Here is a 17,371-nt window from a genome sequence, read left to right as displayed (position 1 = left end):
TCAATTGATTTTTGATAAGGATGGCAAGATAATTCAATGGGGGAAAGAATAGTCTTTACAACAAATGGTACTGGAATAACTGGACCTGAAGTTAGATATTGCCTCCCATCATATACAAAAAAGTTAACATTGATCATAAACCTAAATGTAAGTGCTAAAACTATAAAACTCTTAAAAGAAAACATAGGAGTAAATCTTTGTGACTTTGGATTAGACAACTGTTTCTTTGATACGATCCCAAAAGCACAAATAACAAAAGAAAAAATAATGTGGAATTCATTAAAATTAAAAACTTCTGCGCTTCAAAGGTCACCATTAAGAAAGTAAAAAAAGACAACCCACAAAATGAGAGAAAATATTTGCAAATAATGTATAAGTAGCTCATATCCAGAATTTATAAAGAACTCTTATAACTCAAAAATTACATACAAATAACCTAACATAACATTGGGGAAATGATTTAAATAGACATTTTTTTCCCAAAGAAGAAACAACAATGGCCAATAAGCACATGAAAAGATGCTCCGTATCATTTGTCATCAGGAAAATGTAAATCATAATCTTAGTGGGTCACCATATCACACCCATTGGGATGGCTAAAATAAAAAATACTGACAGTAACGTGTGACAAGGATATAGAGCAATTGGAACCCTTATACTGTGCTGGTAGGAATGTAAAACGGTACAGCCATTTTGGAAAATAAATGTAATATATCAGTATAATGGAATATTATTTGGCAATAAAAAGGAATGAAGTACTTATACATGTTACAAAATGGATGAACTCTGAAAACATTATGTTAAGTGAAAGAATCTAGTCACAAAAGACTATATACCATGCTGGCAAGTGGCTGAGGGTTGTGGGGGATGAGGAGTGACTGCTAATGGGTTTGGGGTTTCTTTTGGGATAATGAAAATATTCTAAAATTAAATAGTAGGTGATGGTTGCACACTGTGAATATATCATGTACCACTGAACTGTGTATTTTTAAAAGGTAAATTTATAGTATTTGAATTATATCTCAATAAAACTGTTTTAAAAATATAGATGTCTACTGGGACCCATCTCCTAAAGTTGTAATTAATTAGCATTGGTCATTCTACAAAGTTCCCAAGGTTGTGCAACCAAGGATTAAGAATAAGTGACCCAGCTGCTCCATTTCTGTGTAACTTTTTGACGACTTTATAAAACAGTGAGGGAATTTGTATAATCATGGATCAATGAGTACCAGCCAGTTGTGTCACCATTAGAGAAGCATATGTTTTCAAATTCTTGAAAATGAAGAGCATCATATTCCCCTCACCACCCCCACCCCTTCAAGCAGACTTAATTACAGGAGTAGCATGAGCTTTGTTCTTCCTATGATTGTTAAATTATCTCAGGAGAATATCCTAAAGCATCTTACTGAGCCTCGGCTGCATGCTGTAATCACCTGAGGAGGTTTTAAAAATACTGATGTGTGAATCTCAGCCTCAAAGATTCTGACTTGGTCTAAGGTATGGCCAGAGTATTGTTTTTAACTACCCAATTGATTGTAATGTGTAACCAGGGTTGAAAACCACTAGCTGCCTAGAAAAATCTCAGCTGAACCTTCATGATTACATGTGATATAATTAAAATAGAGCCAACTTTAAAAGGATAATTAATATTATTTATTTGTTAATGACCTATTTATTATTTGTTAATTATTTACTAAAGGATTAAATTTATATTTTTTAAGATATGACTCAATCTAATAATTTTTAGGACTTCAATTCAGGAAACAAGTTATTTAATGAAGAGAGCGTAATGAATGGGATTAATGTTATTAACTGGAAAGTGTTTTTAAACACATAAGTCATGAAGAATAAACAGTACATTTCCAGGAGAACACACCTTCAGCGCTGACAGCTGAACGCACAGACCAGACTGACCCTCGGCGGAAGGAGTAATTCCTGTGGGAAGTGCTGGAGGTGCAGGACGGACTCACAGACAGTCGGCGGGATGCCAGATTGGTGACTTCTTCTACTGGCATAGAAAATGGGGAATGTGAACTTTGGTTTCATCAGGAAAAAAGTTATCATCATCAAAACTATAGTTGCACTTAAAAGCATATGGTGCTCTCAGAGCATAAGGCTTAAGTAATTTAGAGTATACTTGGGAAAGGAAAAAATTATACAGAAAGAAAGAACTCATTCCTCCCAAAGATTCCACAAAAGTGGGGCAGAGAATCACTGAATTTTTCATGAGTCATTTTTCTGATACCAGATAACACATCATCTGCATACTCAAAGTTTGAAAGTATTTAATAAACTAACCCCACTTTTTTTAATGATGTAAGATTGATTGCATTTACTTTAATACACTCTCTGGTTCAGTTATTCCCCGACTCCCAGCTACAACTTGGTCCATCACCATATTGGTTTATTCAACGTAGCTAGTGTACTCCAATGAACAGGCCAACTCTAAACATTTAGAAAACAACTATTCTCTTTCTTTGGTTGGTGTCAGAAGGTATGAGAGAAATGGAGAGGGCAAATCACCTCATGTCACATAAAAGTGTTAACGCTTATTTCAAAGGGAAAATTTCCCTGTGATTTAGCCCCCCATGAGATCCATGTGCAGAGGGCACCTTCTTCTTCTGGCTCTGAGCTGGGCGTGCAGGTGGGCTCATAGCAAGCCTCCTGGGTGATAGGGATGGCAGTGATGAGGCTGGCTTCTCGGCCAAGACGTTTCTTCTCTTCCTCTTGCTGCAAGTTCTTTAAGATGTGTTCTGCCCTTTGATGGGAGCGGGACACAGCCCGGGCGGAAAAGGATTTCTATGGAGACAGGAAGGCAAGTTTATCCAATAGCATCTCTTCTGTGAGTTCACAAGCACATAGTGTTCCAATAAATTATACAAATGTGACAGCTTGTCCTTAGCAAACATTAGGGCAGCAATGATCTAGTTTGTTTCTTTGTTCCCTACCAAATTTCCCGGTTGTGTACAACTATGGTGTTCTTTTTCACAGAATCGGAATAATTCTTCAAGGATGTCTGAAATATCTGGAAAGACTCCTGCTTCACCTTTAGGATTTGGGGTGATATCAATGACCACTCTTTAAACATTAAGATCAAATAAAAATTATTAATACTTGATTTCTTTCCAAATTTTTTGACTGGTTTAAAATGAAGGGCATTTATTTCATAAGGTTACTAAAACAGAAATTCAGAGCCAAGGGAAAGAGGAGGAAAGAGATCTATCTCTCATAAAAAACAGTGAGTTATGTGATTTATTTCATTTCTGTCCCTCCAGTATCTACCACAGTGGCACACTGTAAATACTTAACAATATCCATAGAAACAAAGTCACTGAATAGAAATTATGAAAGGTGATAAGGTTATTTTGGTTGATGCAAAATTTGGCTCTGAGTGTCCTATCAGCAAAGCACAAAAGAGAAATATTAATATCAACCACTCTTCCATGGGTAAAGGACAAGGACGATTTACAAAAAAGGAGAGAAAATTCATATTCAAGAAAGAAATGACTCTGCAAAATGGTTATTCCATTCATACTTTAATCATGATGCTTCTGCTGAGACAAGTTCCATTAGACTGGGAACAGAGTCTGCAGTCTCAGAGTGGGGAAGTGATCCCTGAAGGTCTTTGCTACCAAACTGAAGTAATATCTAAGTAAAATAGCAATTCCACATCTGGCTTTTGGCCTGTAGTTACACAGGGTTCAAGATGTAGGTAGCGGGTAACTGCCTCGCATCTTAAAGTTGTGGGACTTAAACATAAGAATGAAGTTTTCCCATGATGAATGACACACAGCAATTCAGGGCATTTGATGAGTTACATGACATTTCATTTTTAGGACTAGGTAGCTAAGCTGGACGATTATAACAAAGAATAGGATAAGAATTGTGGAATAAGAGAAAGAGAATCAGGGGACTTGTTTTCAAATCCACTCTGAAATTGGGATAGTGAGTACTTGACTCAAATGAGCCTAGCACCAGTATGGAGGAAAACTCAAAGACCAGTGGTTCAGAGATTAGTATACATATGCGAGAAGAACTAGTTGTACCTTTCTCTTTGGCAAGGGATCATCAGACACGAAGGTATAGTATACGGGAAAATTAAAATTAAATAGGCATATTTTGATGGGTAAAGTGTTCAAACAAATAGTTAGCCAACGAAAACTACAAAGTGCCTAGAAAACATATGTGTTATATATAGAAAATATTCAACTTAATTTCATATATTCAAGTTTTTCAAAGAAGTGCAAATAAAAATAACCAGTAATTTTTGCCATTCAAAGAGGCAATTAAAAAAATAACATGAATTAATTTGAATAGAGAAGACACTTTAATATTCTGGTAAAACTTTTCTGGGGAGATTTTGTGAAATATATAAAAAAATCTTTAATATTTATAAACTATTGGCATAAATTCCTCAGGGATTTGTGCAAGGAAACTGTCATGGATTTGTGCAAAAAGATACATTCTTTCTCTAGTTTTGCTTTATTTTACAAATTGCCTACATTACTCTTGTAATTTAGAAAAATGCTACTCAAAAGGTGAAAAAGGCATTTTTTGGAAGATTCATTTTTTTCAAAAGACACATATTCCTAGTGCTTGTCCATATAAAAACGGTGTTCTAAGATTAACTATTTAAAAATTATATCATAAATAGAAGCTTAAGAGCTAATGTCTCAGAACTATAAATGTAATAATGATACTGATAATCAGCAAATGAAGAAAAAACTAAGATCAATGCAAGAAAACAAGAGCTGCCAACTCTCTTCTTTTTCTTGCTCTTTTAGGACTTATATCATTAATTTTCCATAGCTTACAAATTATAGGTTAAACGAATATGTTTGTTTTGTAATAAATAGAGGCAAAAGTGCTACCTTTGGCCATAAATCAATGCCCAGTGCTTTCAATAGTTTTATAAGGTGGCTGCTACTTTGATTATGAAACAAAAACTAAATTGGCTTGGACAGCTGCAAATGTTCACTACCAGAAGTTCATTCCTTCTATTCTATCAACAAGAACAAAGATCTTTTGTGGTTGATTTTATGTGATGTCATTGCATTCTTATCACAAGAATGAATAAATTGTCTCTCACATTCAGTGTTCTTCTCTCTTACTTGTTCATCATGGAGCATAAAAATATGGAAGGGACAGTGCCTGATACTCACAGACTGGTCCTCATTAATGGGATCCTGGACACTCCCGCTGCACTGAGGGACCCATGGAGGGTCAAACATCGGGACCGATGGCATTCCAAGCACTGGTGAGGGCAGGGTGAAGTTTATACTTGGAGGCGGGATCTGTTAGTTGATAGAAGAATGTGGTGACTAAGATGGCAAATGAGGTAGAATGAGTGTGAAGTATACTTATGACACAATCTGTCTTAAGTGTTAAGGATCTAAATGATTCCCCAAGATAAAAACAAGCATCATAGAAAAGGGCTGTCCTCCAAGATTTTCTGTTATAGAGTGTAGTACGAACCTCTGTGGGACTCAGCTTACTCATCTGTAAAATGAAGAGTTTTAACCAAATGATCTCTGTTTTTGTTGATCATGCTTCTCTCCAAAGAACATCTATATGTGTACATACAGTAAAATGTATGGCCCCAAACTTTAATGTGCTTATCTCTGGGGATGGCAGTGAGATTTTGAGGTTAATGGAAACTTAATTTTCTTACTCTGTATTCTTTTGTACTTCAAAGCTTTTTTTAACAACACGAATTCATCCATGTATGAATTAGGTTTGCTTAAATGATTACGGAGAAAAAAGAAACATCTCCTTTGCTGTACACTGTGACTTTGAGATTCAAGGGTTTAAACAAGCCTTGGGTTGGGTTTGTTCATCGTATTCCCTTATGCAAAGTAATCCTCACCTTAAAAATCTGCTGTGCTCCCTCCTCCATCCGGGGCCAGACCTGATAGCGAAACCTCCAGAGTGTGTGGAACTTGAGGACGGCATTCAGCCTCTGCACAGTCTCTGGGTGGTGGAACTCTGACATCAACATGTCGGACACAGCCTCTGGGACTTTGACTGCACACAGCAGGAACATGGCAGCTAGAGGCAATCAACAATTCATAAATTACACTTCTTTTATTTTCTCTTGATTCCTGGAAGATGGAGAGAAGAAGGAATTGCTCCTGCTTCCTGAAAATGACTCCTGGGCTAATGGACTCAGGTCACCAGCAATAGCAGAAGCAAACCTTATTTCAGTCACCGGAAGTGAAACATTGTCTTTTGGGCCACCCGTAGTCTTTCAATATCTGGGATGAAAGCAGCAATAGCATGACATTTCAGCAGAACAATTCATTCCAAGCAAAGCTTCCTTTGGCTCACTTTGAAAACCAAATGCCAAGGGAAGCAAATGGCAAAAGAAAATTACACAGTGAAATACGCTCTTAAGAAATGGCTAGAGTCATCTCATAGCAACCCAAGGACAGTACATAAAATTATCCATTAAAAACTACCTTATGTATATCGGCTATATTAAAAGTAAAATTCATATTGCAGCTCTATTACAATCTTCTACTTTTCCCAGGGATAGAAGAGATTGAGAGGTCAAAGGAGATTTCATGAATCATAATATTGATTTTTTCTTTTTAGTTTCAGAAAAGCTAAATGTCAATAAAAAAATGCCAGGGACCATGATAAATTATAAAACCAGTAAGTAATGAGACAGATAAACAGATAGTCATGGCTACTATGAAAGCATAACTTAAAATTTCTCCGGGATGCTTCTCCAGAGCCTCAAAACATGTTCAGGCAGTTGGATTAAAAGAACTGGGTTTGAGTCCCAGCTCTGATACTTCTCTTAACTTTTCTTAGCCTCAATTTAATTGGTAAAAGATCAATAATAATGATAATGATGATGATAACACCTACCTGTAAGTTTTTTGTTAAAAATAAAATAATATTTCAGAAAATGCTTTGTGAAGCAAAAAGTACTACATACATCTAAAGTGTATTTTATTCTTTAGAGGCAATGCCGTATAGTAGAAGAACATGGAATGTGCAGTCAGAAGATCTGGGTTTGGTTTCCTGGCTCTGTCTGCTAATTCTGAGCTGTGCGAACTTGGATGAGTTCTTTCAATTCTCTGTTTGATCTATGTAACAGTTGTGATGCGGCTCAAATAAGGTAATCTGTGTAAAACAGTTCTATAGCAACTGTCAATTACTGTGATTAGAGTTAATAATCCTTTCCTTTACCCCACCAGCTGCTTAATCTCCACTTTTTCTCTTCTCTTCACTTTTCTTTAAAGCAAACTCTACCCTGCCTCAATTTTTAGACCATGCTAGCTCTTTTAGTCAAGGCAGTTGGAATTCTGTCCCAATCTTGTCATTCAAACAGTTTTGTAAACACTCACTGATCAGCAGATCCAACGGTATTTTTATAGTATTTGTTTCCTTTCAGTTTTTAATTTCATGGCCCTTTCCTCTAAAGGCTATCTTCCTTTGCTTCCATGTCTTGAGATTATTTAAATTCTTCTACTTTTCTGATCATTTTTCTGGGTCTTTTGCTGGCCAGCCTTCTTCCTCTTATTATCTGAAGGTAGAGAAGTTCAATGGCTTGGTGCTTATCTCGTTTCTTTTCTCTCTCCCCATTCTCCCCCAGAGATCCCATCACTCTTGTTGCTTCAGATGCCACATATAACAAATATTTTCCCAAGTTTATCTCCTGCTTTAGCCTTCTTCATTAGCTTAGTGTCATACTATAAGCCTTCCCCACATCAAAAACTCACTATTTATAAAACCAAACTACCCAACTAATTGTAATCATTAACACTCTGTATGTAACATTACTTTTTGGCTCAGAACGCTTCAGTTTTTTTTCCACGGTTTAGGGGAATGTCCACACTCCTAAGCCTGTTGTTCAGTTCTGTTCCAAATCTGAGTCTCACTCATCTCCAATATTATGGACTGGTGGCCCCTCTACACAAACCACCCCTGTTGTCAAATGGGTCCCCACAGTCTTTCCAAATAAGTCCAGTGCATTTCCATACCCATGCTGCTTTGCTCACACTATTTCCTCTGCTTGGCTAACTCCTAGCTGTTCTTTAAACCCAATCCACCTCTTCAAATCCTCCAAGAAAGATGGCCATGACAGTCCATCTTTGAGGGGCATGCCCTTCCCTAAACTCCTGTAGTTCTCTCTGAGAAGCCTGTGGTAGAGAAGCAAAAACTTGAGCTTTAATGCCAAGATATTTTACAAAGACGTTTATTGTATAAAAAGAGAAAAGCTTATAATCAACTTCCATTAATAGGTGCTGATCCATTAATATCCATTTATTCAGTGGAATATTTGGTTGCCATTAGAAAGAGTATAGTAGAGCTGATGGTAAAAAATGAAAACCTAGATATAATTGAAAAACGTAAACATCTTTATACTATGTTCCCATTTTTGTAAGAAAGGAAGCATTCAATATACACATATATACTTACATATTCACATATGCATAACATACCCTAGAAGGATTCCTGAGAAATTAAAAACTTTTTGCCCATGGGAAGGGAACCAGGGACCATGGCAAAGAGGAAGATACTTTTAACTTTATACACTTTTGTGCTATTTGCATTTTTACCAGTGTACTTCTCAATGAAAATAACTATATAAAATAAAGGGATCTATACAAGAAATGGAAAAGTGAATAAAGGGCACACAGTTTGCAATACTACCTACTAGCCATGTGGCCTTGGACCAGTGATTTAAAGGTTTGCAAATTTGCTTTGATATTATAATTTGAACATAGAGCATTACTCAATAAGATTTAATAAGGTTAATGATGGTGGTTTGTGGTAAGTCTAGGAAATAACAACACAAAGATTTTATCTTCTGTGAAATACAGTACAAATATAGATTCTAGGGAAACTCATTCTTTAATATGATAGCCCTGAAGGAGACTACTGGTCTTGTACAAACCACGTAGTAAAACAGGAAGGGTGCACACAGGGCCTGGATCTGCTTTCCTAGAGTGCATGGCTCTGTTTAGAGTGCTAGGAATTGCCATCAATCTGACCCATGAGGGAAAATGGAACGAATGCACTTCTCTCTTATTTAAACACCTGGGCCAGTACATGCAATGACAATAGGAGGTCTTTCCTTACCTGCTGCCCCTGCCATGTGCTCATCCATGCTGAGCAGGAGCTCCCAGGCAGCTGGCTGGATGTCTCCATACATCTCCTCTGTCAGAATTGGCGCTGCCTTGATTAATAGAGATAAAGGAGCTGGTGACAGGCTCATTACCTGGGAAAAGATGGAAATCCTGTTTTAAAATCTTTTAAGACACTAATTGCCATAGTCTTCTTGAAACTTAAGAGCCACTTTTCTTGCCTTCCTCTCTCTTTGGTTTCCTAAATGCCCTTAAAATACTTTCCAAAACGGGAGCATAATTAGTTGGCATGATTTATAATAGGCTTTATACCTTAATTTGTTGCATAATTAGAAAAAAATACTAACTTTAATAGGGCTTTCACCACAAAAATTGCTTTATAATCACCTAACATATGTAACTATGGACTACATACATCTGTGAGGAAAATAAAACCCACAAATACATCTTTGCTTTTTTTTAAACTTCAGTGGACTTTTAAGGTATTCTATTTTCCTTCCTATTAAGATCTGATTTCCACTGAAAAAATACTCTGAGTAGGTTGTAATTTATGAAAGACTTCCATTTAGAAACTTTACCAAGCCAATGTGAACTTGGAGGGCATTTTCCCTTTGAAACACTATTATGCATTGTGGTTACTGCCCCAAGTTGGCCCACAAAATCCTATTTAATCCACTATTTCAGATAATCTAGACAATAAACATAAGTCTGGGCAAGTCTAGGCCTTTAATATTTTAAACACCAGAAAAACATGAAAATTTTTTTTCTGGGGAAATGTGTTATGATTTAGAGCATAGGTTGTAGTAATAATATAACAACATATCAAGCACTAGATAAGTATGTAAATGTACTATCTATTTAATCCACACATTGTTCTTTTGAGTTAGGTCCATTGTTCTAATCTGCATTTTATAGATGAGGCCACTAAGACAGACAGAAATTAAGAACTTGCCCAAGGTGCCAGAGCCAGAGCAACAGAGGTGGATCGCCCAGATCGTCTCATTCACAAATGTGTGAGCATCACTACCACATGTTGGTTTGAACTAAAGCAGAGAGGTATAGTTCAAGTCAAGCCACCCAAGCTATGTCTCTCTGGAAGTCTGCTGTTGAGCAAGGAAGGATTTTTTGACTTGTACATTTGATGGCACTCTTGCCCACTAGATAAAGGGGCTTTTATGCCATCACTGTGCCAGTTGGCCTTGTATGTTCCAAACATTAGTCAACAGGACATTGAGAGCCACCTCCTTGTTAATGCTCTATGAATGTTTCTAATCCAGGTGTCAATACCTGGAGTCTGATGTACTTCAGCATTCCAGAATCCTTCTTCCCCTCCAGGTGGGCATCTGAAACTCTCTTCTTCAGAGAGGGTGTCCTCAGGCATGACTTATCTGAGCACTGAAAAGAACATGAGATATGTGACGAAGAACGTTTTCTTTTTAAAAAATCAACAGGGTTGTGTTTTCCTCAAATTCTCCAAACAACCATCTTCTAATAGAAGGGATTATTTGAGGCTCCTTTGTTGGACCACTCTTTCTGAAAATTGTAAAAAGCGATTAGTTTTATAACGAAAAGTGTACTTAAAGGAGTTTAGTAGCAAACTCTTCTTTTATCACTAAGGAAACAGGTGCAGAGGGGTGGTACAATTTGACCAAGTCACAAAGTTAGTTTTTAGCAGACTAAGGAAAACACATGGATCTCCTGAATTCCATTGCAGGTCTGATAATATTTCACCACGCTATTTAAAATATAACTCTTTTAAAATATTAAATCATTTAAAATCCACTCTGTCCAATAATCCTTTTACAGGGCTGGATACTACAAGTGAACCACTTGGTTATGGTAGAGAGAAAATATTTCATAGAGGACTACTAGAAAGTAAAAGGTAAAAGACAGGGGTAAACAAGGAAGTATGAGTTCATAGCACCCATCATCTAGGCCTGAGTTATACAGGTAAAATGGTTTCTTTAGAAAAACACACTCTTCTATAGGAGGTAGTAGCTCTTTCAAATTGTCCCCTCAGCTGGCATCTAGAATAGGGCTGACTCATCTAGGTAACCACAGATAAAACAATTTCCTCCTCTGACTCTAAATGCCAAAGAATGGAGTGAACTGAGCAGCTGGGAGAACGATGGGTCCTAATAGTGACAGGTCCTTATTTATTTATCCTGAGCCCTGATTCCTCCTTTTTTTACCACTCCAGTCTGTGCGAAGAAAGAATCCTTCTCCTTGCATAGAATGAATGTTCATTTGTTTTTCTAGTGCCATGTCAATGAAATGCTTTATCCTCCATTAAAAGGGAAAAAACTGAGCTCCTTAAGCATTTCTGAAAAGAGTTTCACTGTGTTGTAGACGGGGATCTTTTGAAAGAAAAGGCAAAGCCCAAAGTACACACATGTTCCAAGAAAGTCTTTCAAAACTCTGACCAAAATGGTCGAAGACAATGCATCCATTACATAACTGGTACAGAACCAACTTTTTCAATTAACTTACTCGGAAATAAGTGAATCAGAGCTCTTGTAGTGTTTTCTAAAGACAAAAACATTGAGGTGCATACTTAGGAACCCGTATAATTTGGAAAGGGAAATCTTGCATTGCTTTTTTTTGTGACTGTAAAAGCAATATGCAACATAAATATTATGCTTATTTTATATAATTTTAAAACTTCTGAAATCATACATGTTGATCATTTTCCATATAAATGTAAGATTGTATCTGACTCCCTTTTAAAAAGAGTAAAGGTATTTTTAAAAAGTCAAGGTATTTAAAAAGTGCTTTCTGTCTGCTTTTGTTCTTGCCATTTATAAAACATATACATTGAAGAATATTTGGAAAACACAGAAAAACTAAGAAGAAAACAAAAGTCCGTATGATGCCCAACTCAGTGATAACCACTATTTGGTTCCTTTCAGCCTTTTCGTTTCTAGGCATTTCAGCATAACTATGAAGATGCTACATATGTGGCACAGAGTTTTAACCAATACATGTCACTGTGATTTTATAATGAATATTTCCCTGGGTTATTACAATGCATTTAAAATATGATTTTTGAAATTTGCAAATATTTCACCCCCTTTTCCCTTTGGTTGAACATTTTGTCTTTTTTTCAGGTTTACTCGTGGATAATATTTCTTGATTAAACTGTGGGAATTTTAACCAGGTAGATACAGGAAAATACTTAACTTAAAAGAAAAAGGATGAACTTTTATATTTACTGCTGACACTCTGAGGAATGTAGGGTTGTGTTTATTACACCTGCCTACTGGGAACAGAAGGTATGTTAAGCTTTTCAGATATCACATAACTGAATATCCTGGCATTGTTTTCTTGGGAAGCAGGGTGTGTTCTGGTAGCCTCAAGATTACTAAGTTGCTTGTTTTTGTGGAAAGGGAAGGGGGTTGGAAGGGCTTTCACACTAGGGTGATGGGCTAGCCACTTTTCTGGGATGACCTGATCAGATCTGGAAGATAGAGAGCAGAGAAGGGAACATGCATGAAGGTCTGAAAGTACTTCTGCTGGTGTAACCTCCACCTTAGACCTGCAAAACTATAATCAGTTGCCTTTTGCTTTGGTAATTTGGTGTAAAACTTGGCTAGAAAAAAGCTAGGAACTGGTTGGAATAGGAGGCTAGTTCCAAGGACGTCTATTAATTATTAGTGGTTCTCTGAAGATTTACATGCTTCACTGGTCGTTGATTTATCAGTGGTGCTTGCTCAAAAAGAGAAGTTGGGTCCATCAAATTCCTTTGCTAGGGAATTTAGAGACAGAGTTTGAATCATTTGCTGATGGTTTCTGGGACTGAAAAATAATGATGCAACCTTGGGCTTTTCAGTTTATGCACAGGATGAGTGAAGTAGGTGAGCTGGTCAGGGAAAAGGGATGAGGGAGCAGATGCAGATGATTCCAAAGAAGCAGAGATGAGTGAGTATGTCTGCTCTGAGAGTCAAAGACAGAAGCCTTGGTTAACATTCCCCTGAGGACTGGCTGTGTTTCCCTTTCTGTCCCTCATTTCATAAGATTCCATTGTATCTTTTGAAGAAACTCCCTAATTACTTGAACTAGTTTTACTCGGTTTCTGTTCCTTGCAACAAAAGATCATTTCCTATAGAAGCACAATACTTCATTATTTTAATAAAATGTTTATTCATTAAATAAATCAGGAATATTTGTGAAGAGTTAACCATATGCCAGGAACTGGGCTAACTTCTGGGGATATGCTGAGGAACAAAACACCCACGATTCCTTCCCTCAGGAGAGTGCATCTTACCAGAAGAGAGATTTTAAAAAAAACAACAATAAGCAAACAAGTGAAAAATCAAGATAAGTAGAGAAGGAGATGCATACCACACAAGGGTGATGCACCATGGAAATAACAAGATATCTAAAATTTGGAAGCATTGCATTCAGCCTACCAGGCTCTCTGGGAATGGAATTTCTTCACAATTCTGGGAGGAAGGTATTATGCCAATGGAAGTGCAACAGTTCTTAAAAGGTAACCTAGATCCTTTGTGCCTCAGACATCTTTGACACAGGAATTGTGCAAGTCATTCTAACCCATGAAATCAAAACCTAGTGCCTGGATTGCCTTATTTTGAGTTCTCCAGAGTTTTAGAAAACCATCAGCTCTACAGGAAATCAGTTGGCCTCCTGCCATTTGCAGAAGTCATTGATGCTGCCTTTTCTTTCTGGCATGTATCTTGTTCTTTTTTTGGTGGAAAGGAAAAAATAGTTTTAGCCACCCCTTTTTTACATCAGCAAGCACCAACTGACCAACTGATCATCTACTTTATTTAGAACATAGTATTGGACAAGGTACAGACATATATAAAAAATCAAAGAATTTTGATATATACATATAAAATGATAGTTTCTAAAATTACCCTCAAGTTTGGAAGAGCACTAAAAGAGACAAGCAGAATGTACAGTGAATCTCTGAGCATTGAAATGCAGATTAGCAGATTGATCAGAGATAGATGAGTTACAAAATGTACTAGCTGCCAATAATATATTCTGCCATAAAAAAAACAATTAAAAAGGAAATAGGAATGAAATGTCAATTGTTCATAAGACTCAATTCTAATCAGCACCTCTGCTTTTATTCTTGATTTCATGCCTACTCTGTTTTCATTTTGGCTCTGGAAATGTGGGCATTGTTCATTTATGTGACAGATTCAGAACAGGCAAATGAAAAAATCATAAGAGGAAAAAAAAAGAGCTTGAGCAGGAAGCTGGCATTTTGGAAATAAAATGTTTATTACAGAAGACTCAGTACATCCTTTCAGCTCTCCCCCTGAGCGACTAATTTGAATGTGTTAAGGGTAGAGGACTTTTACTCTTGCCTTACTTTTTCTTTCCCTTTTAGAAATGTAAGCAACAGCACACAGGTGCAAGACTTCTCCGCTGCTTCAGGCAAGTGTCCTTGTTGGGCCAGAGGTGGAGGGCAGTCGTGAAACATCCTAACTATAGCCTCACTCACTCCTCCAACATTTATAGTTCCTCTGCTATAAAGGAGGTATCAAGCAGAGTACAAAATGTGTAAGACTGCCTCAGTTCTCAAGTAGTTATATTTAAGAATAGGAGAAATAGGGCTATAAATGGCAGCCAGAGTGATGTTAAAACCTCTCAGTAGCTTCCCTCATATTGCTCATAGGATAATGATAAAAATCCTTACCACGGCCTGGGAGGCACTATGTGGTCTACTCTCTACCTGCCTGTGCAGTGCCTTCACGCACCCCAGTCCTTCTCTCTGTGCTCTTCTCTCTGGTTGGGAAAACACCCATGCATCCTTCAGTTGAAGCCCACCTATCACTTCATTGGTAAGGCTGTCCTTTATTTCCCCCACGTTCAAAGCTCCATTCATAAACTCCCTCAGCATGGTGTGCCTCTCCTTTGTTGCGCTTATCATTGCAAATTTGTATCAATTTAAGAGGTTTATTTGACTAATGCCTGTCTTTCAAACTACACTGTGAGCATCATGGAAGGGCTCGGACCATGTCTGCCTTGTCCATATTATACCCAGCACCTAATATGAACTTAGCATAGCCCATTGGTTCATTAAAGTCTGTTGAGTGAATGCATGAATAATTGAATGAAGAATGAGAAAAGCCCAAGTAAATAATTATTATTTAATAATAATTTAGAGGAAGAAGAAAGGAAGGAAATTAACATTTCCTGTGCACCTGCACTATGCCCTGCGCTTAACACTAGGGAGATCAGAAAAGGTTCACAAAGGAGGTAGAATTTGAGTTGACTCTTGAAGGATTTGGGATTTGGCGATTTATAAGGTAGAGGTGAAGGAATAGTCTGAGCAAAAATGTACAGCAGTAGGAGATTTGGGGATATATAGAAAGAACAATAAATATTAATTGAGGCTGGTGTATTTTTGTATAACATATACAATATTCTCCTAAAACTAAGGGAGTTTTTTACACAAAGAGAGCACTTATGTAAATGAAAATAGGATTTTTTGAATGAAGAATCATTTATGTATATATATATGTATATATATATATATATATATATATATGTATATATATATATAAGTATATATTGTTGTGGATTGAATCACGTACCCCACAAAAGACATATTTGTAATCTTATCCACGTTCCTACGCATATGAACTCATTTGTAAATAGGACCTTTTGAAGGTGTTATCATTAGTTAAGGTGTGGCCCAACTGACTCAGAGGGGATCTTAATCTTTATTACTGGAGACCTTATAAAGAGAGGAATTTGGACATAGAGAAACCACAGGAAAAAGCCAGAGATCAGCAGAAACTAGAAGAGCAGATTCAAGTAGAGAGAGGTCACCATGTGATGGGAGACAGAGATGCAAGCTGAGGAACCCCAAGGAGAGTAGCAAGCCAGCACCAGAATGCTACAGACTTTGGGGACAAAGCATGGCTTTGCTGACATCTTGATTTTGGACTTCTATCCTTCAAAACTGTGAGGCAATAAATTCCCGTGGTTCAACCAACCAGTATGTAGTATTTGTCATTGCAGCCCTGGCAAATTAAGACATACATATTTACATATATACATATACAGATATATATACACCCATACACATATATAAACAAATATACACAAAACGTACACATGCACATGTATACACACAAATATATATACTTATTTTTTTATGCCATCATTTAGTAATTCATGCAGTTTATCTGTAACCTCTCTAATTTACCAATCTATTCCCCACCTTCATTCCCTTCAGAATTTGTGTAGTTTGACTAACATGAGATGCAAGAGTCTAGTTTTAAAAGCCCTGGCTTTGGTTTTCTGTATTTCTAAATTAAAATCTAGTTGGACACATTATAGGTGTGAACTGTGGACAATCTCAGCCTTTCGTAGCCTCAACTTTTTCATTATAAAATGAGGAGAACAATATCTCTTGCACAAAGTTTGTAAGAATCAAAAAACACTTTGTCAATGATATAGCCTCTCATACCCTCCCACACATGTATAGAAAGAATCCAAAATATTATGCCCAATGTTCTAGTTTTCTAGCTGCTAAAACAAATACCATACAATGGGTTGGTTTAACAACAGGAATTTATTGGCTCACAGTCTCAGAGTCTAGAAGGCTTGCTCCTTCCCATGGTTGGTATCTTCTGGTTGGCTGGGGTCCCTTCACTTTTCCATCACATTGCAATACACATGATGATATCTTCTCCTTTCTTCTCCAGGTTCCATTGATTGCCAGCTTCTGGCTGTTCCCTGTGGCTTCTCTCTCTGTGTCTAATTTCCTTTGCTTACAAGGACTTCAGCCATATTGGATTAAGGCCCATCCTCATTCATTTTGGGCACACCTTAACTAATAACATCTTCAAAGGTTCCACTTACCAATGGGTTCACTCATAGGACCAGGGTTTGGGATTTGAACATGTCTTTTTGGAGGACATAATTCAATCCCCAACACCCTAGAAGGTGTTAGCACATTCATGAGAGGGATGAGCTGCATAATTATCTTTCACCTTTAGAATCTCTTGGATTTTCCAAAATTACTTCAATGAACATATATTACTTTCACAATAAAAAAGCCATAATTAAAAGAAATCACTTGGTGTGTGCAGATACGTTAAAACCCGCCACACAACTCAACTGCACACTTTTTGCTGTTATTGCTCACACTCTCGAGTTGTTTGATGTGAATATTACTCTCCCCCTCATCACCTGGCTTGTAAACTCCTTAGGAGAAAGATCCTCTGCTCCTACTTATTTATTTTTTCCCCTCAGATTATCTTGCCTAATATCAGGCCCAGAGCAGGTGC

General features: G+C 37.1%; 1 protein-coding gene across 1 annotated transcript in view; it reads right to left on the bottom strand.

The window, feature by feature from the left end:
* The window catches only part of UNC80 (unc-80 homolog, NALCN channel complex subunit), a 244,241-nt gene that overhangs the window by 92,091 nt on the left and 134,779 nt on the right, over positions 1–17,371 (bottom strand). The window contains 6 exon segments of the mRNA XM_037850187.1: positions 1,877–2,008; positions 2,613–2,799; positions 5,163–5,294; positions 5,867–6,048; positions 9,094–9,232; positions 10,386–10,493. Coding sequence (XP_037706115.1) covers positions 1,877–2,008; positions 2,613–2,799; positions 5,163–5,294; positions 5,867–6,048; positions 9,094–9,232; positions 10,386–10,493 — 880 coding nt within the window.

The sequence above is a fragment of the Choloepus didactylus genome, chromosome 9 (genome assembly GCF_015220235.1).
Source record: "Choloepus didactylus isolate mChoDid1 chromosome 9, mChoDid1.pri, whole genome shotgun sequence".
NCBI lineage: Eukaryota > Metazoa > Chordata > Mammalia > Pilosa > Megalonychidae > Choloepus > Choloepus didactylus.
The sequence above is the reverse complement of the archived record's forward strand: the minus strand, read 5'-3'. Positions and strand labels throughout refer to the sequence as shown.